Consider the following 23392-nt stretch of genomic DNA (forward strand, 5'->3'; position numbering starts at 1 on the left):
GCCAAGTTGGGTACCGGCCCCGCCCCGCCCATCCCCCTTCTCGGGGCCGGGCTTGCCCCCTACCGGGCAGCCGCGCCAAAGACCGGTGCGTACTCTGTGCCCATCACCGTTTATTGTTTCCGGAACAGCGGCCGCTCTACGGAGCGGCGGGTGCAGCTGGAGATCTCGGCACCTCGGCGACGGGGGTCGGGGGGGCGGGGTCTCGGGGTGGGGACGACGCCGGAGCCCCTGTGGGCGGGCGGGCGAGCGGCAGCGGCGCGCGGCCGGGAGGAGCAGCAGCAGCTGGGGGCGTGGGCCGGACCGCCCTCACCGTACCAGGTGGAAGGTGAGCCAGTACATGAGCAGGGGCTGCGCCGCCGCCACGGCCATGGTCAGATACATGCGCAGTTGGTTCCTGGCCCCACGTACCGGGACGCCCTCGGCCGCCGCCTCCGCCAGGATCTTCAGCCGCAACGTCCGGATCTGGGGCAGGAGGGGGTTCACCCTTGAGTCCCGGGCCGGGCGGAGGCGCCGGCAGGTACTTCCAAGCCCTGCCTCTCTCCCTCCACCGGGTCGGCTGGGTTCGAGTCTCGGTTTTTTTCCCCACATCTCCTCTAAGGGATGGTGAGGACTTGCTTCTCCCCAAGGCTGGGGAGCAAATGTGAGGGTTCGGAGCTGAGTGAGACGCGGAACTTCATACCCTGCCCGAGGAGGGCGGCAGGCTCAGCCGTGGCTGCTGCCACCCGGCTTATGTTGGCCGGATGACAGTTTTCAACACAAGCCAGGAAGGTTTTTTGTTTTTGTTTTTGTTTTTAACCTTTAAGTAATGACCTCTAAGTCAAAGTTTCTCTGAGGGTGAGATTTGGCCAACTAGTTTTGCCCTCTGCTCCTCACACATGCTCACGCTGCCTCCTCCCAGGGCCCTGGGGTGCCTTCATCATCACCCCCCTTTCTGCAAAACGGGAAACATGTTTAAAGAGAGGAAGGAATTTGCTGGGGATCCAGAGAAGCTATTTCCAAGGGTACCAAACCTCTTTTCAACCTAACAGACTCTGGCAGGAGAGCCCACCATGAGGGTGGAGTGAGGGTGAGAGCCCAGCCTGACAGCCTTGCCGGCTCCTGCTCTGCTTTCCCGCCCCAGCTTAGACACCCCTCTTCCAGGAAGCCCTGCTGACCCCCAGGCTGAGAGAGGCACGTGAAGCCTCCTCAGTTCAGCAACAGGGCTCTCACCTCAACTCCTTGCCTAACATTCTCTGCTTGGATGCCCCAGGAGACCCTCAACCCTCCTCCTCCCCAGCCCCACCCGGCTCACCATGAACACAAAGATAGACACACAGCACCAGCCCAGCACCAGGTAGTAGCCAATCTTCCCAAAGAGCAGGCCCATAAGGACCCCGCCAATCATCCTGGGGAGAGAGGGGAAGGCTGGTCTGAGGGCAAGGCCTCCGGGCTGGGGTGGTGGTGGGGGGTGGGGTGGGAAGTGGGGAAGGGGTTACTCACCCAACATATTTGTAGCCCAAGAAGGCCACCAGATCGATAGTGGTGAGATCAGTGTTGACAGTGACCAGGTAGAGACTGAGCAGGATGGCCAGCACCTCCAGGGTCAGCCAGGCCAACGCAGAGCTTGCCTGCAGCCCGAGGAGGTCTGGGGAGAACCTGCAGGCACCAGGCTGTCACCCTGATGGCCGGCTCACACCCTCCCAGAGCATCCAGCTGGGGACAGCCTGTGTTGGGTGGGGCTAGAGATTGAACAGTGACCAAGAGGGATCTGGACTCTATCTTCCTGGAAATCTCATGCCAGGGAAGGTGGACCTGTCCTCAGTGACAGCCCCGAGAGGTCAGGGCTGGGATGAGGGAAGCACAGGGCACGGGAGGTGCCTGACCCACTCAGGAGAAGGTGTCAGAGAGGGCATCCCCAGAGGAGAGGACCCCTGAGCTGAGGCCTGAAGGAATAAGGAGTTGACTGGCGGGGAAGGACCATGGCCTCTGCCATATCCCAAGTACAACAATTAACTGATTCTAATGACAGTTGTTTTCAATGTCACAAAAGAAATGAACTGGAGCCTATGAGCGAGATGTGGGGGCTTCACCCAGTTGGGGGTGAGAAGACTTCCCTGAGTAACTGACACCAGAGTGGAGACATCGCAGGTGAGCAGGTGCTCAGCAGGTAATGCAAGGGAGGAACACACTCTAGAGCAAAGGGAACTGGATGTGCAAAGGCCCTGGGGTGAGGACGGACAGCACCAGGCCCTCCAGAGGATGGAATGAGAACTAGAATGGTGAAGCAGAGTCAGGAGGGACAGAGAGAGGCTGCAGGGAGGCAGTGCAGTGGGTGAGACTAAGGAGCCAGGGCTAGATCTGGAGATGGGAGAGCTCTGGGCAGCTTCTGAGCAGGGTAGACGGGCCCAGACCCAGGTCTCAGACCAGATCTTCCTGGCTGCTGTTGGAGTCAGGGTACACAGGGCATGTGGGCAAAGCAGCTGGTTAGGAGGCAGTGAGGAGGAGCTGGATCTGGTGGTGGAGGCTAAGAAGGATGGATTCACCCGCCACAGGTGTGGTAATGGGCTGCACGTGGGTGGAAAGCAAGGGAGGAGGCAAGGGTGACACTGACCGTGACCCCAAGGGCTCTGTCCTGGACCAGATGGGTGCGTGGTGGTGCTGTTCCAAGACAGGGAGATCCAAGAGACCTTCCTGACTGCCCCTCAGCCCCCCAAACCTCACCCCACTCTGCCTACCCCAGGCCTCCCTTACCTATCCTGGGTCCCCAGCGCCAGGCCAGCCACCAAGACATAAGTGATGAAAGCCATAGCTGTGGGAGGCAGACACACAGACACTGGTCAGAGGAAGATGGACCATCCCGGGCCACTAGGCACCTAGACCTTTGCCCTAGACGTGCCCACCCAGAGGGAGAAGGGTGCGGGGCGGTGATGGGGAGGGGGAGACCTGGAATGTAGAGGTCAGGAGCATTGACATCAAAGCGGGGGGCCACAGGTGTGTCTTGCTGGTACTGCACTTCCCAGTCCTGTGGGGAGAGTGAGGGGAGCAGGTGGGACCCACAGAGTGGGCTCCTCCCATCCTGCTTCCAGGCCCCCTCTCAGGGCAAACCTATCCCCCCAATACCTGCCTGGCCTCTGACTCACCCTCTACCCCTACGCCCCACCAGCCCCAGACCATCCCCCTCCTCGGATGGCGTTGCCCTCCGTGGCACAGTGCTGACCTGGTGCAGGTAGGGAAAGACGAGCAGGCCCAGCTTTTTGCCCACATACATGGTGTCCACGGCAAAGTAGTACTTGAGCTTGGTGACAGGGATGAAGCGGTCGATCTAGGGGGAGGCAGAACCCAAGCCTGAAGCCCTGGCCTCACGGCCCCCACCTTCCTCCCACCCAGGGCAGCCCAGGGCACTCACGTTCTTATCCACCAGCTCCTTGCCCTGGGCGGCCAGGCTGCTCCCATAGGCCATGGCCATGTTGGACACAGGATCCGCCAGGAAGGCAGCCTGGGGCGAGGCGGAGGCTGCAGGGTAGCCCAGGCCACCGGGTGCTCTCTGGGCCCTGAAGCCCTGGCTCTGGGACGAACTCGTATCATCGAAGAGCTGGTGGGGGTCGGCCATGCCGGGCTGGGACACCGGGATCCTCCGCTTGGACGCTGCAGGGGAAGAGGGTGGGGGGGCGTCATTCAGGCTGTAGGTGCTCTCAGCCAGCTGCCATGAAGCACTGGTTTGCAGGTCAGATGGGCATCGAGGCAGCTGCGGGGCGGGCTCTGTCTGCCTGTCCTCAATCCATCCAAATCACCAGTGACGATGATGTCCAGAGCTACTTTGTGCTGGGCCTGCTGTCCACAGGATCCTGTCCTAAGCTTTTTACAAACAGGGTCTTGGTCAGTGTCTCCCTTTGCGCTCCTCTCCTTGTTGGCTCTAGCCACATGGGCTTCAGTGTCCAGCGAAGACACCAGGCATGCTCCACCTCAGGGCCTTTGCGAGGGCTGTTCCTCCGCCGGAACGCTTCCCCCCCGCACCACCCCCCTGCTGCCCCGTGGCTCCCTCCCCTCCTTGAGGTCTTGGCTCTGCAGTGCCTTCCCTACCATCCTGTCTCCGACCACATGGTCCTTGTCAGCACTCCCCATCCCCCTTCCCTGGTGCACTTACTATACCCAGAACACACTAGCTCATACATTGGCCACTTGCTTTATTTTGTTCACTGTCTCCCCACTTAAATGGGAGTCCCCCAAGGTGGGGAGCTTGGTCTTGTTCATGCCTGGATCCCCAGTCCCTAACACTGGGCTGGAGTAGAGGGCTGATGAAATGCTGAGAAATGAGGGCCCACCCCACTTTACAGAGGTGGTGACAGGCCAGGACAGGGGGTAAATGACCTGTGCGCAGCGCCAGGCTGAGCGAGTGACGGGACAGGACTCTAGCCCAGGCGGGCCTGCTCGATGTTAAAGGTAATTAAACCCCAAGTGAGCACTTGCCACATCCTGTGCTGTGTTCTCCGCGCTACGAGGACTAACTCATTCATCTGCGTTAGTGCTATTGTCCACCCCCACTCCCCCCCCCCCCCCCGGCCCCTGCTTTACAGACAGGAAAAGCCACAGAGAGGTTCGGGCCCTTGCCCAAAGTCACTGGGCCAGAATGGAACAGAGCCAGGCTTCAAGTTTTTAAAAGGTCCCTCTGGCTTCTTATGGGTAACAGACTGGGGGGGCGGGGGAGGGAGGGAGCTGCTCCAGTGGGGGAGTGGGGGGGGAAGGGATGGAGGGGTGGGGGCAGTGGTGGAGAGGGGTCGGAAGGTCAGGACTTGCTGGAGGTGTGCTTAGTCAGGGTAGGGTAAGGACGAGAAAAGAGAAAGGCAATGTGGAGAGGATGAATTTGAACCCAGCGCTCTGGCGCCAGGGTCCCTGCTCCCACCCCGGAAGCAACGCCAACCCAGCAGTTACTGAGTGAGCTCCTCCTGTGTCCCAAGCGCCACCGTGGACCCAGGGAGCAGGTGCGACGGTTACAGTCGGATGGGGGAGAGGAACTCGATAATCTATGCGCTGACTCTGTCTGCATCTCAGCTCCCTCTTCCGTGGAACAGTTCGTGGCCCAAGACCCAGTGATGCTCACAAACTCCTCAGCCCCTGGCCCGTCGACCCCTGTCCCCTAATGTCAATTACAAGGCCCTCGACTCTTCCTCTCAGATATCTGTCGCCTGAAGACAGATCCAAGGGCACCCAATCCCAAAGCCAGCAGCACTGATCCCAGCCCACTTAGCCCCAAGGCTCACCCGCATTTCCCCCTGCCCCTTTAGTGCAAGCCCTTCCTTCCTCCCTGTTGCCCCCCTTCAGCTCTCAGTATTTGGGGTTCTGCCCCCCACTGACCTCCTAAACACCCCTTGACACTGCCAGCCCGAGGCCATTAGCCACTGTCACCCGGCTGGAGCAGCATGTGACACCACCGTGCTCTCTGCTCTTTTGGCTTCTGAGACACTGCACCCACCTCCTCCTCTTTCCTGAGCCCCACAAACATCTCTTGAGCACCCCTGTGTGTTAGGCTCTGCTGCAGGCATGGTGGACAGAGCAATGATCAAAAAGACCAGGGGCGCCTGGGTGGCTCAGTGGATTAAGCCGCTGCCTTCGGCTCAGGTCATGATCTCGGGGTCCTGGGATCGGGCCCCGCATCGGGCTCTCTGCTCCGCGGGGAGCCTGCTTCCTCCTCTCTCTCTGCCTGCCTCTCTGCCTACTTGTGATCTCTCTCTCTCTGTCAAATAAATAAATAAAATCTAAAAAAAAAAAAACAAAAAAAAAAAAACAAACAAAACCCAAAAGTCGGGGCACCTGGGTGGCTCAGTGGGTTAAGCCGCTGCCTTCGGCTCAGGTCATGATCTCAGGGTCCTGGGATCGAGTCCCGCATCGGGCTCTCTGCTCAGCAGGGAGCCTGCTTCCCTCTCTCTCTGTCTCTGCCTGCCTCTCTATCTACTTGTGATCTCTCTCTGTCAAATAAATAAATAAAATTTAAAAAAAAATTAAAAAAAAAAAAAAAGACCAAAAGTCCTGCCTTTACAGAGCTGAGGGTCTCCAGCTTGGTCCCTCTCCACCAAGCACTTTTTTTTTTTTTTTAGCTTCCTGAAACGTGTGGCCCAGTTTCGCACACTTCTGGCTCTGCTTCTCACCCGCCCGCAGCTTTCCCAGCCGCTGTGCACCTTGGGCGTTGGGCCCTGTCTCCAGCCACCACTTCTCTCCTGGCCCCACACCCAGGTCCTTCCAGCTCCCGACAGTGCCCTCCCCACAGTGTCCAAGCCTCTGATTCCCCTTCTCTCCGGCACCCAACCAACTAATCGCCAGTTCTCATCCACTATGTCTATGTCTCAATGTTTACCCTCCCCTTGCAGACTCCGTGGTCTTGAATGTGACTTAAATGTCCTCCTCCTAAATCCCCCTGCCCATTCTTGCTCTGCCAACCTTCTCTCCAGCCAGCAGCCACAGTGATCTTCTTAAATGTGCAAGAGAACATTTCCTGTCCCCTACCTAAGATCAGTCCCCACTGTGCTGGGAATAAAATCTACAGGCCTACAAGGCCTGGCATGACCCCAGCCTGGCCAGCCACCTTCATTTGCTACCACTTGGGCCTCACTGCACCCAGTCACACACTGGCCTCTTGGGCCCAGACTCTGCCCAGCTCCTGGCCCACACAGGCCTTGGAACATGCAGTGCCAGCACTGTGGAATATCTTCCCATGATTGATTAACACCTGCGACATAGCACGGAGGCTCTGTACTGGTAGCTCCCTGAGGACAGGAACCAGGGCTGTGGCCCCATCATCACCCACCATGTGGTCCACCATGCACCCTATTGATGGCTGAAGGGAGGAATGAGGACATCAGGCCTCTGAACCTCCATTGCATCCTGGATTTTTCCCTTTACAGGGAAAAATCACTCCCCAGATTTTCCCACTGACTTGCTTGTTCCGAGTTTAGCATCTGTCTCACCGCTGAACTCGGAGTTGGAAGTTCCAAAGGACTAGTGCTAGGCTGGTTACTACCAGGTACCCAGATTCCAGCACAGGTCCTGCCTGGCCCAAGGGGAGCTGAGGCAGGATATGCTCAATGAAGAAATGAGATGCACGCACACTCGCCGAAATGAAGAACTTCAAGAGAGGTACAAATTAACAGAGACGGAAAAAGAAGTGGAATACAAGATATACAGGTTCAAATCTTAAATGAGAGGTAAAGAGGGTCCTCTCAGCTCACGAAGGGCTCTGAACGCTGTCTTGAGGAGCGTGGGCGACAGCCCGAGGCCACCGGTGGCTGGGGAGAAGGCTGATCGCTGACTGCAAATGAATGAAAGTCCCGTTTTCCTGCACAGCACACAATATCCTGCCCAAAGTTGTTTTCTTCCAAAGGAATTGCCTAAAGAAAAGAAGGCTCGACCCCAACGCGCCCCCTACCCGGTCCTGGCATCCCAGCGCAGTGCTCTAGCTCCCTGACCCCGTGACCTCCGACCTGCAGCGACCTCGCCAACTGCCGTGGCGGCCCCGCCACGCCCCCGCCAGCCACCCCACCCCCACCGCCCCGATCTCCTCGACTGGCCACGTACGCCACTTACGCTGCCGGGGCGTCCCCGCCGCCGCCAAGCCTGCCGGGTGCATCCTTCACCGTCGCAGCCGCCGCAGCCGCCGCCGCCCCAGCCACGGTTCGAAATGTGCCCGCCCGGCTCCCGTAGCCACGGCCCACCGACGACGCGGCAGCCAATGGGTGTCACGATAGCGCAGAAGCCACGCCCCTCGCGGAGGCCTTTACGAGTTGGCAGCGGGTAAGAGGCGGGGACTGGAGGCCGGTGGCGGAAGGCAAGAGTCAGCACCAGTGGAGTGGCAGGGCGGGGCCGAGGACAATCCTAGGAGTTGGCTCTATCTTGCATGATGGGAAGTGTAGGCATCGAGGGATGAGACAGATGGGAAATGGAGACAGACGATCGATCTGGGTCGCTGAGAGCACTGGGGAGTCAGGGAAGGGTGTGGAGCGGAGGAGGGGAGATCCATTTGTGTTCTCGAGGGGGCTAAATGGAGTTGTGCGGACTTTAACGCTTATACAATTTCGGCAGACCTTAGGTATTAAGGTGAGTATTTAGAGTGAGAAAAGGGCACCCGATAAATTAGGTAGGATGAACCAGGTGTCATAAAAATGCTCTTGCGTCGCGACCTGGCTTTGCCGGGTTTGCCGAAACCGCAGCACAACCTCCAGCCACACAGAGCACGCACAGGCACACCCGCAAGCGAGCAACCCTGAAAAGGAAGGCGCCTTAGTCTCTCTCTGTCCGTCAGTGTCCCCCTTTCTCTCCCCCTTCTCTGTCCCTCAGTCCCCTCCGCCTATCTCCGGCAAAAGTAACGGTAGAAGCTACTTCTGGGCAGTGATAGCACTCCGGAAGGATGTCAGCAAGTGACTCTGTCACTGTGGCTTTCCCTTTCCTCCTCTGAGATGTTGTCTTTTCTAGGGACCTCGAGGACTGGTCTGGCCTCTCAGTTATGAGTCCTGGCTCAGTCGCGGTCCTTTTTTCATGATTGAGGTACCCCCATTCCTCCTCTGGATCCCTGGCTTAGCATCCAGCCCTCCCCCCACCATTTTCCATTGGCAGCTCTCCCTGTCTTAAGTTCTTCCGTGAATATTTTGTGATATTCACAGTATTAATAAAGGAAGCGTTTGGCTTCCAGCTGGCCTCGTATTTACCCCTTACCAGTTGTGCGACTGGACCCTTTTTCAGCCTAAATGTTCTCATCTGTTTAATGGGAATGATATAGGAGAGGTCGAGGATTCACTACGAGGCCACTGTGTTCACAGGGCCTGACATAGTGTAAGCCCGTGATCACTGGCAGCTGCCGTTTCTCTGTTTTTATTATCAAGTGTCTCTTCCTGTGGGTTGTCAGCCTCAAGTTGGGCTCTGCCCCTAAAACTGTCACAGCTTCATAGATAGAACCAGCTGGGGTGTGTCCAAGCCAGGCCCCAAGCCCTGCCCCTTTGCCATTCTTATGTGGTTGGGATTCCTGGCTGCCCTCCAATGGCCCTTAGGGAGAGTCCTGAGTTACAGCTGGAGGTGTATGTGGAGAAAAACAGGGACCAGGGAAGAACTCCCATCCCCCTAAATAGAGGGGTGTACTGTGGTTCTGCTAGGAAGAGGGACCCCGGCTCACTCCTGTTCTCCCTTAATGCCTCAGTTCAGATATCCCTTTCCTTAGGAAGCTCTCTTCACCCCATCTTAGCTGGATCAGTTATCTCCTCTGGGTTCCTGGGGGATCCATCCCCAGTCTTTTTGGTGTCCCCCGTCCCAGCTCCAGTCACTCTGTGGTTCCCTCATCACACCCCTGACCTTCTTGGCTGCCACTCTGGGAGTACCCACCCCTCTGCCCCCTGGGCCCCCTAGGCCAAGGTCTAGAACTTGAAGTGCTGGGACCCCACCCACCCCCTGCCACTGTGGGCTACGTCTAGAGCTGTCTGGGTCACTGCTGTATCCCCACCAAAGGGCCAGACACAAAGTAGGTGCTGAGCAGAGATTTGAGCTAAGGACACCCACTCTGTCCATGAGGGATAGGGGACACCTGCCTTGTGGTGTCCCTTGTGAATTATTCTCATTATTATTTTATTTAAATTCAAGTTAGTTAACATATAGTGTATTATTAATTTTGGGGTAGAATTAGTGATGCCCAGTGCTCATTCCATCAGGCGCCCTCCTTTAGGCCCATCACCCAGTTCCCTATCCCTTCACTTACCTCCCCTCCAGCAACCTTCAACTTGTTCTGTACAGCTAAGAGTCTCTGATTTTTTTTTTAAGATTTTATTTATTTATTTGACAGACAGAGATCACAAGTAGGCAGAGAGGCAGGCAGAGAGAGAGGAGGAAGCAGGCTGTGGGTAAAACAGAGAGCCTGATGTAGGGCTCCGTCCCAGGACTCTGGGATCATGACCTGAGTTGAAGGCAGAGGCTTTTTTTTTTTTTTAGATTTTATTTATTTATTTGACCGACAGAGATCACAAGTAGGCAAAGAGGCAGGGAGAGAGAGAGGGGGAAGCAGGCTCCCTGCTGAGCAGAGAGCTGGATGCAGGGCTCGATCCCAGGACCCTGAGATCATGACCTGAGCTGAAGGCAGAGGCTTTAACCCACTGAGCCACCCAAGCGCCCCCTCTGAAAATTTTTTTTAAGATTTGTTTATTTTAGAAAGAGAGAGGGATTGCGCGCCTGTGAGTAGGGGGAAGTGCAGAGGGAGAGACTGTTCAAGAAGATTGCGGGCTGAGCCGGGTCCAACCCCACCCAGCAGGATCCCACAACCCATGAATCACTACCTGAGGGCAAACCAAGAGTCCTGCGCGCCCAACCCCCTGAGCCCCACAGGCGCCTCCCTCCTTGTGAATTATACAGTGTCCCCTCCGGGCGGGTGCAGTCCCACTCCAGAACGCGGGACTGGGCGAATGGAGCAAGGACCGAATTTCAGCCTGTCCCCTTGTCTCCAGCCACGCGCCCCGATGCAGTGCACAATCTTCGTGATGGCCCCGGGGAGTTGGGGAGCGACTTCCCGGTCTGCCAGAGGAAAAGAGTGGAGATTTTCTCTAACTTAGGGAGCCCAGACTACTGGGAGGACGAGAGGTAAGGAATGGAAGGAATGGAGGAACCCCTCCACCCTGTCCATCCTGTTGGTGACCCGGGTCCGAGAGCGCTGGGCTCCGCCCTCCCGGCAGTCAACACCTGGCTCTGGGGCGTGCCTCAGTTTACCGGAGGCGGGGCCTTCCCCTCACACACCCCTCCCCTCTTCCCTCTTCCTCTCCCGGGTGCCGGCCGGCGCGCCTCGAGCCCTGCCGGAACTGAAGCTGGGCTCCGGGAGGCGGGGGCCACGTCAGCGGGGCGGCGGGGGCGGTGGAGAGCAGGTCGCGGCGGGCGCCATGCGGCGGGGCGCAGTCCTGGCGGGCGCCCTGGCCGCGTACGCGGTCTACCTGGTGCTGGGCGCGCTGCTGGTGGCGCGGCTGGAGCGGCCCCACGAAGCTCGCCTTCGGGCCGAGCTGGAGACGCTGCGCGAGGAGCTGCTGCGACGCAGCCCGTGCGTGGCCGCCCCGGCCCTGGACGCCTTCGTGGAGCGGGTGCTGGCGGCCGGACGGCTGGGGCGCGCTGCGCTCGCCAACGCTTCGGGGCCCGCCAACGCCTCGGACCCCGCCTGGGACTTTGCCTCGGCGCTCTTCTTCGCCAGCACGCTGGTCACCACCGTGGGTACGTGAGCGCCGCCCCACCTGGGGACCCGGGCGTCATCGCGAAGTACTCTTATCCCGGCGGATGCTCCCGGTCCGCTCTGGGACTAGGATCCCCCAGGAAAACCCCCAACGAGGACCTAGGGTGCACACCGGTGAGAACCCCCCCTTTGGTGAACTCCCATCGAAGCCCTTCCTCCCAGCAGGAATTCCCCAACACAGTTCCCTTTGGGACTAGGGCTGCCCTCAGAGTACCTTCCAGGGAGCATTTGGGACCCCATTCCTCTTCCTGAACCCCCTTGGAGACCCGTGCTTGTCCAGTCCCCTCTGGGCCTAGGATTACGTTCAGAGACCTCCAGCGAAAACCTGGGACCCTGCTTCGGGGACCCTCACCCCCTCTGGACCTGGACCTCAGACACCAGGGACCTGTGTCCTTGTCTCTGGACTCAGACCGCCATTCTGTCCACATGTCTCCTGAATCTCCATATATGTCCCTCGGGGATGCTCCTTGAAAAGTCCTACCGGAGCCTCCTCCTGGCTCTGGTGCCCCAGTGAGGACGGTGAATGTCTACATCCTCTCAGGTCACCGTCGCTAAAGACCACACTGCCAGTGCAGATCCCTCAACAGGGACCTGGGCCCTGATGGGTGACGTCCACCCCCCTGGACCTAGACCACTCTCCAGCAAGGGCACCCTGCCCTCCTCCAGACCAAGGACCACCCCTCAGCCTCATATTCTCCAGCAGGTACCCCTGACTATAGATACTGGACCCCTCCATCTTGACATCTCCCCTGTATTGGGAGCCTTCAAGGCAGGGGTTTCTTCCCAATAGGACCATCCCATTCCCTCTGAATGGGGCTTTGGGCTCTGGGACTTCCAGGTCGGTAGCTCCCAAGGGCGATGTGTGAGAGGGACCTGCCATGGAGGCAGCTAGAACACCCTCCAGAAAAGACCTCTGACTTTCCCACCAGAAGCCCCTCAGCCAGGACATCCACCTCTGCAGTCCCAAAACCAACTCCAGCAAAACTTCTAGCACTTTCCAAACTAGGGACATCTCCATGGGAGCCTCTTTGAACCCAAGAACCCCTAGATGAGACTCTCGCCACTCTCTGGACCCTGGAACACTTCAGTAAGAGCCCCGGAACCACCTGGACTTTCTATCAGGAGGGACCCCGGCGCCTTCCACACACACTGTCATCGAGAGCAGAATCCCGCTTCACACCCCCCACCCCCCAGAATGCCAGCTGAGAGACTCTGTTCTCTGCACCCACTACCCTTGTCCCGGGACCCCCTGCCCACCCTGGACTTCCTAAGAAGGGGAATCTGCTGGGGACCTGACATCCCTCTAGTCTTCTCCAGTGGGACCTTCATCTCCACCCCAACACTGCTCCCCTTGGCATTGGACCGGAAACTGTCCCCTCTGTCAAGGACACTCCAGGCCCTCAGCACCCTGGAATCCTTCTCGGTGCCCACTCGTGACTTCTTTCCACCCTTCAGACTCCCAGCCAGGACCTGGGACACCCGCCCCCTCCCATTATCCCTTTAGCGTTGTCTGCTCCCATCACATCCCCTCAAGCTTCCATAGGCTCAGAAGCCCCCTTGCCTGAGGATTCCCCTCTCAGTCCTGTTTCATGATTGGCAAGATGCCACCAGCAGTGCCTGTCCCCTCCTTCCTTGGGACTCAGGACCCCAGCCCTGAGCCAGGATCCATTCTGAACCAGGAAGCTGGCCTCTGATTTCAGGTTACTGACCTCCCTTCTCTGAACGCCCCTCTCCACCAAGTGGAACTGACCCCCTCCCCCCAGCCCTATTCTAAAAGTCCTTTCCTGCTTCAGCGCCCACACCTGGGAAATTCCTTTGTCATCAGGTTCTGCTGCTCCGCCCACTGCCCTTCCCCAGCCCCCAAACTTCCTCTTCACCTCTGCTGGGGATTTGGACTGGGGGAGGAAGCTGGGACAGGCCCAGACTCTTAACTCCTCCACCTCCCAGAAGTAGCAAGTGGCCACCGGCTTGGAGCTCTGTGGTGTGGACCAGCAAACCAAGACCACAGGCAGCAGGGCTGGGTGCTTCTCCCAGACTCTGTTCTACCCAGCTGGCCGGGCCTGCCCGACCTGCTCCTAGGCTCCACGGGGTCCCTTCAGCGTCTCCCTCAGCCTCCTCCCAGATCCTGGCTTCTGAGAAGTCTTCCTAGCCAGGACAGGTGCAGAAGCCAAACTCAAGGCAGGCACAGCCTGGGTTTGCCTTTCTGTGCAGCTGTTGCTCCTCTGGGCCTCGGGGGTTGTCACTCATTTCTGAAATGGAGATTGTAACAGTCCCCACATCACAGTAATCATGAGACCTATAGAGGACTTAGCCCGGACAGCCTTTATCTTGGTCAGCACACAGACTTGAGAGGCAGGTACCACTCGTGGCCCTGTTTTCTTTCTTTCTTTCTTTTTTTTTTAAAAGATTTTATTTATTTATTTGTCAGAGAGAGAGAGACAGAGAGATCACAAGTAGGCAGAGAGGCAGGCAGAGGCAGAGGGAGAAGCAGGCTCCCTGCTGAGCAAGGAGCCCGATATGGGACTCGATCCCGGGATGCTGGGATCATGACCCGAGCCGAAGGCAGCTGCTTAACCAACTGAGCCACCCAGGCGTCCTGTGGCCCTGTTTTCTCATCGAAATACACTGAAGCCCAGAGAGATTGGACAGTTTGCCCAAGACCGCACAGGTAGGGACGTACAATGTGGAGAATTGAACTGACGCCACAAGGGCTCAGAGTCCCGTGCTTTTAACCAACACACCACGTGGGGCTTCCTCAGCTTACACAGAGAAGGGTGATACATGTGTGTAGTGTGGAAGGAAAGATTATTTTGACATTTGTTCAAAATGGTAGGTTTTTGCCGCAGGGGAGAGAGACTGACCTCAACTCCAAACATAGTAAAGGCAGCTGGAGATTTAGAGCCGAGGGTGGCCTCAGGGGTTCGGTGGTTGGAAAAATGACTGAGCGGTGACACGGAGGGGAGGAGGGATTCTTCCTAAAGTGGCTTAGGATCGCTGCCAAAACTCGGCCAAGTCAAGATGAGAGCGCAGAGGAGGAACCCGACTGACCATTTGGTCAAGAAGGGAGTCCTTGTCCTCGGGAAGTGCTGGTAATAACAGGTTTACTGAGCCTGGGTTGTCATTATTGTCGGTGAACCTGGAGCCCTGAATGTATCGAGAGAAGCAGAAAACCAGACATGATTCACAGAGCGTCCTGGTTATATCATAGGCCCGCGTCTTCTGAGGAAGACCTAGGCCTGGACTCCGCTGAGGCAGCCGCAGCCGGGCCGGTGTCTGTAGTTGAGGCCTTGGTGGAGGGGTCAGCCCCCCCGGAACTGGGAACCGGGAGAGGGGAAGTGAGAATTACAGTCACGCTAACTCTTCCCATGCCCTTGCTCGGTGCTGCGCCCTGTCCCAACCAGGGAGGGTTACTGCACTTGTCCTTGAAGATGGGGCTGTTCCTGAGCCCATTTGGTAGTACTGGGGGCCAACTGGGGCTCAGAGAGGAGAGGGCACGTGACCAAGGTCAGGCAGGGAATATGTGGCAAAGCCCTGATTGGCACTCAGCCATTAGAGGTGGTCGGTGAAGGCTCACAGCTTCTGTTCTATGTGAACTCTATGGTTTTTCTGTTTATAAGGTTTTCGTGTCATTTGCAAACCTGTCATTTCAGCTGGGCTGCCGGAGTTTCTCCATCCAAATCCTTGTGATTAATGAGGGTTGGAGCCATAAGTGATAAACCTCACAGAACAGTTGCTTATATAGATGAAAGTTATTTTGTGCTCACATTCAGGGTTATCCGTCCAAGACCAGAATGGTGCTGCATGGTCAGAAACCCTTGTGGTCCTCTGTGCAATTTCCATTCACAAGGTCACCTCATGGTCCAATATGGCTGCTCAAGTCCAACCGTCATGTTTGTGTTCCAGCCAGCAGGAGGAAGAAGGAAAGGGGATAGGCATCCTCCTCCTTTTTTTTTTTTTTTTTTTTTTGCAAAAAGGTGATTTTTATTAAAGCACAGGGACAGGACAGGGGGACAGAAAGTGTTGCTGCCTTTTTTTTTTTTTTTTTTTTAAGATTGCATTTATTTGAGAAAGAGAGAAAAGACAAGCAGATGAGGAGGGTCAGAGAGAGAGAGAGAGAGAAGCAGACTCCCACTGAGCAGGGAGCCAGTAGCAGGCTTGACACTGGACTGGAGTTTGGAGGGTGCATGGGTGGCTCAGTCAGCTGGGCGTCTGCCTTTAGCTCAGATCATGATCTCAGGGTCCTAGGACTGAACCCAGTGTCAAGTCAGCTTCTGGCTCCCTGGTCAGCTGGGGGTTCTGTGTATTTTATGACAGCTTTTAAAAACTGGGGTAAAAAGAATCCTCTGAGTTTTGCTGGACACCCAGAATAAAGACATCCCCTCCTCCCTTGCAGCTAGGCATGACTTCCAGAATAATTTCTGATCAGTGAGTTATACTTGAGAGAAGCAAGTGACTTCTAGACATTTTTGTCCAGCAAACACATAAAATTTACCGTCTTAACCATTTTTGTGTGTACAGTTCAGCAGTAGTAAGCACATCCAGACTGTTACACAACCATCACCTCCGTCCATCTCCAGAATTCTTTTCATCTTCCACAACTGAAACTATAGGGGAGCCTGGCCAGCTCATTTGGTGAAGCGTGCTACTCTTTTTCTCGGGCTTGAGAGTTCAGGCTCCACATTGGGCACAGACCTTCCTAAAAAAGAGAACACTGGGGTATCTGGGTGATTCCATTGATTAAGCATCAGACTCTGGGTTTGGCTCAGGTCTGATGTCAGGATCATGAGATCGAGCCCCATGTCCGGCTCTGCCCTGCGTGTAGAGTCTGCTTGGGATTCTCTCTCTCCCTCTGGGCCCTCCTGGCCTAGGTCACGGGTGCCCTCTCTTTAAAAAAGAGAGAAAGAGGGGCGCCTGGGTGGCTCAGTGGGTTAAAGCCTCTGCTTTCAGCTCGGGTCATGATCTCGGGGTCCTGGGATTGAGCCCCGCATTGGGCTCTCTGCTTGGTGGGGAGCCTGCCTCCCCCTCCCCGCCCGCCTCTCTGCTTACTTGTGATCTCTCTCTGTCAAATAAACACATGAAATCTAAAAAAAAAAATAATAATAATAATAACAATAAAATAAATAAATAAGAAAGAAAGAAAGAGAGACCTGAAACTATACCCATCAAACAGTATCTCCCCATTCTCTGCTCTCTGCAGCCCCTGATAACCACCATTCTACTTTCTACTTTCTGTTTCTATTTCTATGAACTACTCGAAGTACCTCAGATCAGTGCAAACATACTGTGTTTGTCTTTTTGTGACTAGCTCGGTTCACTGAGCGTAATGCCCTCAGGGTTCATCCTGCTGTAGCATGCCTCAGAATTTGCTTTTTCTGGCTAAATAATATCCCATTATATGTATATCCCACTTTTTGTTTACCAATCATCTGTTGGTGGACCCTTGGTGGCTTCGTGTTTTGGCTGTTGTGATCTCTCTTTAGGTCTGGCTTCCGGTTCTTTTGAGAAAGGACAGGTGAATGCCCGCTTGTGTGTGCGGGTTCCACATTTTCTTATTGATCACAGGGTGAACCCATGGTCATTTTGGCATCACACTTTTTTTTTAAAGATTTTGTTTTATTTATTTATCAGAGAGAGAGATTGAGAAAGAGAGAGAGAGAGAGAGCGCATACACAAGCAGGGGGAGCTGCAGGCAGAGAGAGAAGCAAGCTCTCCGCTCACCAAGGAACCTGATGTGGGGCTCGATCCCAGGACCCTGGGGTCATGACCTGAGCTGAAGGCAGCCGTTTAACTGACTGAGCCAATCAGGAGTCCCTTGGCACAACATTTTACTGTCAACATAAACCAGGGCCCTTACCGCCCCCAGTCGTATCTCTGACCCTTTGATTTTATTTATTTGTGGAAAAAAAAAAAGAGAGATTTTAAATTACACATGGCCGAAGTGGGCCAGTGTCCCCCATACCCGAACTCCCTTTTACCCTCTTTCTGTTTGCAGCGCCCACAGCCACACCGACCTTCCCTGCGTTCCCGCAGCACTCCGGGAGCCCAGTGGGACTCGTCACACCCATTTTAGAGAAAGGGACATGGAGGTTCTGAGCTAAGCATAGAGCCTGCACCCTTCATTCATTATTTTGACTATAGATCGAGGGCCCACTCTGGGTCAGATGCCGGGGCTTTGGCAGTGAGTGAACCAAACAGACAGGAGCCTCTCCTGTCCTGCAGCTGCACTAGTCACGAGAGGGATGCCAACCAAATAAGTAAACCACATGGTTTACCAGAAGGTTGAAGCGCTATGAAAACAAACCAAGAAAAGAAAACAGACTTTGGTCAGAGGGTGTAACAATTTAATAAGGGAGTAAGGAAAGTCCCTACTGAAAAACTGACATTTGGGCAAAGACCTAAAGGGAGGAAAGGAGGGTACCAGCCCTGGGGGGAGAGCTTCCCATGGGGGAAAGAATGGTCGTGCACTGTGCAAAGGCCCTGAGGTGGGAGTGTGCCATGGGGGCCTTGGGGGTCATGATGAGGGCTTTGTCCTTTCACTTGAATGGAATGGAGCCACAGAGGGGCTTTAAGTGTGGGAGGATCATGACCCTACTCAGGAGTTCATAGGGTCCCTCTGGACCCTATGTGTGAGGTGGGGGGTGGGAATGGGGCGATTGATGGCGGACAGACTCGGGGCAAGGGTGGGAGTGAGGGAGAAGGGAGACCAGGGAGGGAGGAGGCTGCTGCCTTAGATAGGCCCATGTTGGGCCGTGGGGCTGGGGTGGGGTGAAGTGACCAGGTTTAGGATCGCATGGAGTTCAAGATAGCAGGATTCCCTGGCAGGTGGAAAGTGGGCATGAGAGTCAAGGATGACAAGGCTCACGGCCTGAGCAGTGGAGGGACGGCGGTGCCATCGCTGGAGATGAGAGGCTGTGGGAGGGGCAGGTTTTGGGGTGAAATGAAGTGTCATTTAGGGTGGCCACAGACCCCCCCCCCCCATAGACGCGCCAGGCCGACGGCAGGATTTCCCCTTGCTCCCCCAGGCTACGGGTACACAACGCCGCTGACCGATGCGGGCAAGGCCTTTTCCATTGCTTTCGCGCTCCTGGGTGTGCCGGCCACCATGCTGCTGCTGACGTCCTCCGCCCAGCGCCTGTCGCTGCTGCTGACCCACGCACCCATCTCCTGGCTGACCACGCGCTGGGGCTGGGGCCTCCGGCAGGCAGCCCGCTGGCACCTGGTGGTGCTGCTGGGCGTCGCCGTGACCGTCTGCTTCCTGGTGCCAGCTGCCGTCTTTGCCCACCTGGAGGAGGCCTGGAGCTTCCTGGATGCCTTCTACTTCTGCTTCATCTCCCTGTCCACCATCGGCCTGGGTGACTATGTGCCCGGAGAAGCCCCCGGCCAGCCCTACCGGGCCCTCTACAAGGTGCTGGTCACAGGTGAGCGGATCAGCTGGCCGGGGCGGGGTGGGTCGGGGTGGGGGGGGCACAGCCTTGCCCTGGAGGGTCTCCAGGGTGGGGGGGGTCTGAGCCTGCCCATCACCCCTCCACCCTCTCCGCAGTCTACCTCTTCCTGGGCCTGGTCATCATGATGCTTCTGCTGCAGAGTTTCCGTCACGTGTCGGACCTTCACGGCCTGACGGATCTCATCCTGCTGCCCAGTCCATGTCCTGCCGGCTTCAGCGAGTCTGAGGAGGATCATGTGGGCATTGTAGACCCCCACCCAGAACCACACCAGCACCTTGCTGCAGACGCCCACCCTGACTACGCCTCCATCCCCAGGTAGCCGGGGCAGGCGCCCTGAGGCTGGCGGGACCTGGCCCGTGGCTGAGGGGCCCCTGTAACTGGAGCAGCTCTACTGGACCGTCCTTGAGCACAGGCCTGTGTTCGCAGGGTTCGCGAGGCATTGCCACCAGCTCTCCGTCCTTTGTTGTACCTGTCCCAGGCTCCACGGGGCACCGCCATAGCCCTGTTTCGGGAGCCCCCTCCCTGCCCCTTTCCTTACTCCCCTAACTCTGGGCTCTCTGGCTTTCCCTGCCACTCTCTTTGTGTCTCATTCTGTCACTGACTCTATCTGCCTCTCCCTCAGCCACTCTTCACTGGCCCGTTCTAGCAGTTTCTAGGCTCAGACCTCATTTCTGGCACCCGATGGATCACTGTACTTTGGGCAAGTGGCTGCCCCTGTCTGGGCTTTGATCGCCTCATCTGTCAAATGGAAAGAATATATTCATTCATCTAGAACTCCCTCTATGTAGACCCCAGGCTGGGCAGCATGAGGGACCCAGGAGCGTTGAGGTGGCCCTGTGCCCGGCTCTCCGGGGTTCCCAGTCCAGTGAGGAAGATAGATCTGTCCCCACACAGCAGCCACCCAGGCTGGCAGGACTTCAAGGAGGAGGCAGAGAGGTCAGCGGTGTGTTCTAGAAAGCACAGGTGGAGGGGGCGGGGTTGAAGGGGAGGAAGCACAGGGACTGGGCCCAGTCTAGCCCAGGTCAGGGAGGGCTTCCTGGAAGAAGGGATAAGGATGCAGGGGAAGAAGGTGGACCCGACTTGTTTTTCTCAAGTGACGCTAGGGAGTGAGATCTGTGTGGAGGAGCCCGGGTATAGGCCTGTGGGACAGAACCCTCAGGCTGGAAGCTGAGACAGGACCCAGCCTGGATCCGGACGACGCAGACAGCCCTGCTCCAAGCCGGGACCCCACTGTAACAGCTGTCCGCACCTCCCGAGGCTAACTGTATAAGGTACACTGGCCTCTGGAGCCAGCCTGATTGGGCTCAGATCCCAGCTTGGCTGCGTCCTGCCTCTGTCCTCGGGCAGTCCCTTCACCTCTGTGATTCTGAGTTATGTCATCTGTAAAATGGCCACAATAACAGTAATTACTTCCAAGATGATGTCACAGAGCCAGCCCCGGTATTCTGTGCTTTCTTTGGCCAGGCCCTGCTCCGGGTACTCTACATACGAGGAAGGTAACATCCTCACCCTTTTCGGCAGATGAGGAAACTGAGGCACAAGGTCTCAGACACAGAACTAGGAGGTGACAGGTTTTCTGCGTACTGCCCCCAGATTTGCCTCCTTCCCAGCTGGTACATTGGAGCACTTGCTGCCATGGGCCCGTCTACTGAACCATTCCCTCTGCCAAGGCTGGTGGAAATTATGGAAGGGATAGGGCATTTGAGCCAGACCTTGATAACATTCAGGAAGAAAGGGCATGGGAGGCGCTCCAGGTAGTGGGAACTGTGTGCATCTGGAGGTAGGAAAGCCTGTCAATGTCAGCTTCAGGCAAGTGGTTTACTGTCGCCGGAATATGGGGGGAGGGGGGAAAGGAGGGAGGAGCGGTGGACATGGTGGATCTCAAGTGTCCTCAAATGACCAGTTTGGGAACCTGGCCTCTTTCTTGAAGGCACTAGAGAGCCATGGAAAGTTTTTGAGCAGGAGAGGACTGTTGTCGGGTTTGGGATTTAGCTGCTGTGCGGAGGTGGACCAGAGGGGGAGACTGAACTGGGCGCACAGGGGAGTTTGGCGCAGGAACAGAGCACTGGACGATGGCATGGGCAGGACTGAGGGAAGGGAAGAGGGGCCGTGGAGGGGTCATGCCCAGGAGGCCAAGTGGGCAGGCCCTGTGTAGGCCTTTCAGTCTAGGGCAAGACAAGGCTGGGGAAAGGCACAAGGATGGTTGGCTGCCCCTGAGATGGGGCCTGGGAGGAAAAAACACATTTGAAGGGAGATACTGAGGCTTGTTTGGAACATGGTGGGTGTGAGGGGCTAGAGGGGTACCCAGAGGAAGGTATCAGAAGGTCTCAGGGTGTGGTTGAGGCCAGAGACAGATGGGGGAAGCAAGGCCAGGAGGGCAGGTGTGGCAGCCCTGGGTTGGGGGAAGAGAGAACACCAGCCTTGAGAAGTCAGCTTTAGAGCATTTCTGTATATCAGTAAGGAAACACTTATGATGAGCACTGGGTGTTATATAGAAATGATGAATCACTAAACTCTACTCCTGAAACTAATATTACACTAGATGTTAACTGACTAGAATTTAAATAAAAATTTAAACAAAAACTTGAAACATTATAAAAAACTAAGGAAAGATTTGGTCTCCAAGTAACAAGATCCTGACTGGCACTGGCTAAAATAATGAGATGATTGTATATTGCCCATCACCAGAGTTGGGGAGAGCTCTGGGCAACCATACAACCCATAGCTCCAGGAGGATCTTGTGGCCTGAGGTCACCAATCTCTTTTTTCTGCCACCTTCAACTGAGGGCTTGGCTCCACATGGGCTCTCCTCATGGCCCTAGAGTGACTGCCACAGGTCCAGACATCACAACCAGAAGTGATCATTTTCAGTGCAAGAAGAGAGGGGCATCGCTTGCCATATTGTCTTTTTGGAAGCAAGGAAACCTTTCCCCCAAAGCCTCCCTGCAGAGACTTCCTCCTCTCATTGGCCAAAATTGGCTTACATGCCCATCCTGAACTAATCCTTGGCCATTGTGATGGAGCCACCACAATTAACTTGGATTCCTCAGGATTCCCCCTGCCACCTGGAATTGAAGCTGAGCCTGAGATTTTGGTCTGGAGGCTGGTGAATGGACTTCTGTTAGAAAGGCAGAAGGGGGAGAATGGGCAGATATTGATTAAATAAGCAGTCAGAGTCATCATATACAGTTGTGCAAGTTGGGAATTACATAGGGGATGTCTGGCTGGCAGGGTGGAAACAAACAAGGGCTGAAGTTCAAGGCTGAAAATGACCCAAAGGGACTCCTCACTGCTTCTCCTTCCAGATTCCTCTAGAAAAAGAAATCAGGTCCAGTTTAATTCAAGACATTGGTTGGGGGGGGGTAAATTTCAGGCTAAAAACTCGAAAGGTACAAAAGAGTGTGCAGTGGAAAGTCAGTCTTTCTCTAGCACTCAGGCTGTGTTCACTGATTTTGCAGGTTTTTCGGGTAAATATCAGCAATATGTATGTGCCTATGTGTGTCATTAGTTTTTCCTTCACTCTGCTCGAGTGAAGGAGTGAAGGAAAGGTGGTTAAAACCACAGACTGTAGAGGCAAAGTCCCTGGGTATAAGTCTGAACTCTCTCATTCCCAAGCTCTGTGGCTTTGGGCAAGTGATTTCACCTCCCTGTGCCTGAGTCTCCTAATCTGTAAAACACGTTGATAACAGCACCTACCTCATGGACTTATTTGAGAACTTAGCAACTTAATATCTGTAAAACTCTTAGACCAATGTCTGGTACTCAATAAATTGTTGACTAATGATTATTATCCTCTTTGCTGCACCTGGCTTTTTTTCCTTTTTTTTTTAATATATATATAACTTTTTAAAAAGTTTTGTTTTTTTTTTTATTCAGTTGAGTGAGAGCCCAAGAGCATGAGCAAGGGGGAGGGTCAGAGGGAGAGGGAAAGGCAGACTCCCCGCTGAGCAGGGAGCACAACGTGGGGCATGATCCCAGAACCCTGAGATCATGACCTGAGCCAAAGGCAGACGCTTAACCCACTGAGCCACCCAAGTGCCCCACTAAGTTTTTTTTTTTTTTTGTTTTTTTGTTTTTTTTTTATATATATAAAAGCCTGATGGGGGGATGCCTGCGTAGCTCAGTGGGTTAAGCAACTGCCGCCGGCTCAGGTCATGATCCCTGGGTCCTAGGATCAAGTCCCGCATCGGGCTCCCTGCTCAACTGAGGGCCTGCTTCTCCCTCCGCCTCTGCTGCTCCCCCTGCTCCTGCTAGCACACACTCTCTCTCAAATAAATCTTTAGTTAACTAATTAAAAGCTTGATGGGGGGCAGAGGACGAGTGAGGGCTGCCGGAACAATCGGTAGAAACTCCTTGAAGACCTTCCTATGACAAACTCTCCGGCGCCCTTAGCCCTCTAGGCCCCTAGCGCCAGGGTATTGATACCGCTTTCGCCGCGCTGCCAAGTGACAGGCGCTGCTAAGTCACGGGCGCTGCTTGGGACGCGCGTTACCGTGGAGACAAGCGCACAAGGTGGGCGGGTCCCGGCAAAGGCGGAAATCGGTTGCGGAAGTTTGAGCGGCCATTTTGAAACCGGGCAGGAGGGGCGGGCCGCGACGGTTGACCGGTTTCAACTAAGCGACTGGTACCGCGGGGCGGGGGAGAAGAGGGAGGTACCTGGGTCCACCCCAGGGAGGGATGCGGGGGGCAGGGGGCGGAGAGAAGGGGAGGGAGGAGGGGGAGGCGAGAAGGG

The 23392-nt window shown here is 55.9% G+C and overlaps 2 protein-coding genes across 4 annotated transcripts; one reads left to right on the forward strand and one right to left on the reverse strand.

The window, feature by feature from the left end:
• Positions 1-97: 97 nt before the first annotated feature.
• On the reverse strand, positions 98-7743 carry YIF1B (Yip1 interacting factor homolog B, membrane trafficking protein). 2 transcript variants are annotated; one of them, XM_045989226.1, is made up of 8 exons: positions 7546-7743; positions 3386-3624; positions 3197-3301; positions 2923-3001; positions 2731-2788; positions 1480-1635; positions 1292-1385; positions 98-462 (listed from the first exon to the last, which is right to left on the reverse strand). In XM_045989226.1, exons 1-8 carry the CDS (start codon positions 7595-7597, stop codon positions 307-309), a joined length of 939 nt encoding a protein of 312 aa, XP_045845182.1. In that variant the 5' UTR covers positions 7598-7743; the 3' UTR covers positions 98-306. The 2 variants fall into 2 exon arrangements, with proteins under 2 accessions (XP_045845182.1, XP_045845183.1); XM_045989227.1 differs by having other exon boundaries at positions 7555-7742.
• Positions 7690-22450, forward strand: KCNK6 (potassium two pore domain channel subfamily K member 6). 2 transcript variants are annotated; one of them, XM_045989225.1, is made up of 4 exons: positions 7690-7761; positions 10449-11196; positions 18238-18633; positions 18756-22450. In XM_045989225.1, the coding sequence occupies exons 2-4, from the start codon at positions 10875-10877 to the stop codon at positions 18977-18979; spliced, it is 942 nt and encodes a 313-aa protein (XP_045845181.1). In that variant the 5' UTR covers positions 7690-7761; positions 10449-10874; the 3' UTR covers positions 18980-22450. The 2 variants fall into 2 exon arrangements, with proteins under 2 accessions (XP_045845181.1, XP_045845180.1); XM_045989224.1 differs by lacking the exon at positions 7690-7761 and having other exon boundaries at positions 10199-11196.
• Positions 22451-23392: the final 942 nt, after the last annotated feature.

The sequence above is a fragment of the Meles meles genome, chromosome 19 (genome assembly GCF_922984935.1).
Source record: "Meles meles chromosome 19, mMelMel3.1 paternal haplotype, whole genome shotgun sequence".
NCBI classification, from domain to species: domain Eukaryota; kingdom Metazoa; phylum Chordata; class Mammalia; order Carnivora; family Mustelidae; genus Meles; species Meles meles.

Bases quoted from the DNA above. Each gene is read 5' to 3' on its own strand.
- KCNK6 (XM_045989225.1), top strand. From the start codon at position 10,875: ATGCGGCGGGGCGCAGTCCTGGCGGGCGCCCTGGCCGCGTACGCGGTC. The intron at 11,197-18,237 runs GTACGTGAGCGC...TTGCTCCCCCAG, and splicing joins CACGCTGGTCACCACCGTGG to GCTACGGGTACACAACGCCG. The intron at 18,634-18,755 runs GTGAGCGGATCA...CCCTCTCCGCAG, and splicing joins CTACAAGGTGCTGGTCACAG to TCTACCTCTTCCTGGGCCTG.
- YIF1B (XM_045989226.1), bottom strand. From the start codon at position 7,597: ATGCACCCGGCAGGCTTGGCGGCGGCGGGGACGCCCCGGCAGCGTAAG. The intron at 3,302-3,385 runs GTGAGTGCCCTG...GCCTCCCCCTAG, and splicing joins AGGAGCTGGTGGATAAGAAC to ATCGACCGCTTCATCCCTGT. The intron at 2,789-2,922 runs GTCTCCCCCTCC...TGCCTCCCACAG, and splicing joins TCCTGACCTCTACATTCCAG to CTATGGCTTTCATCACTTAT.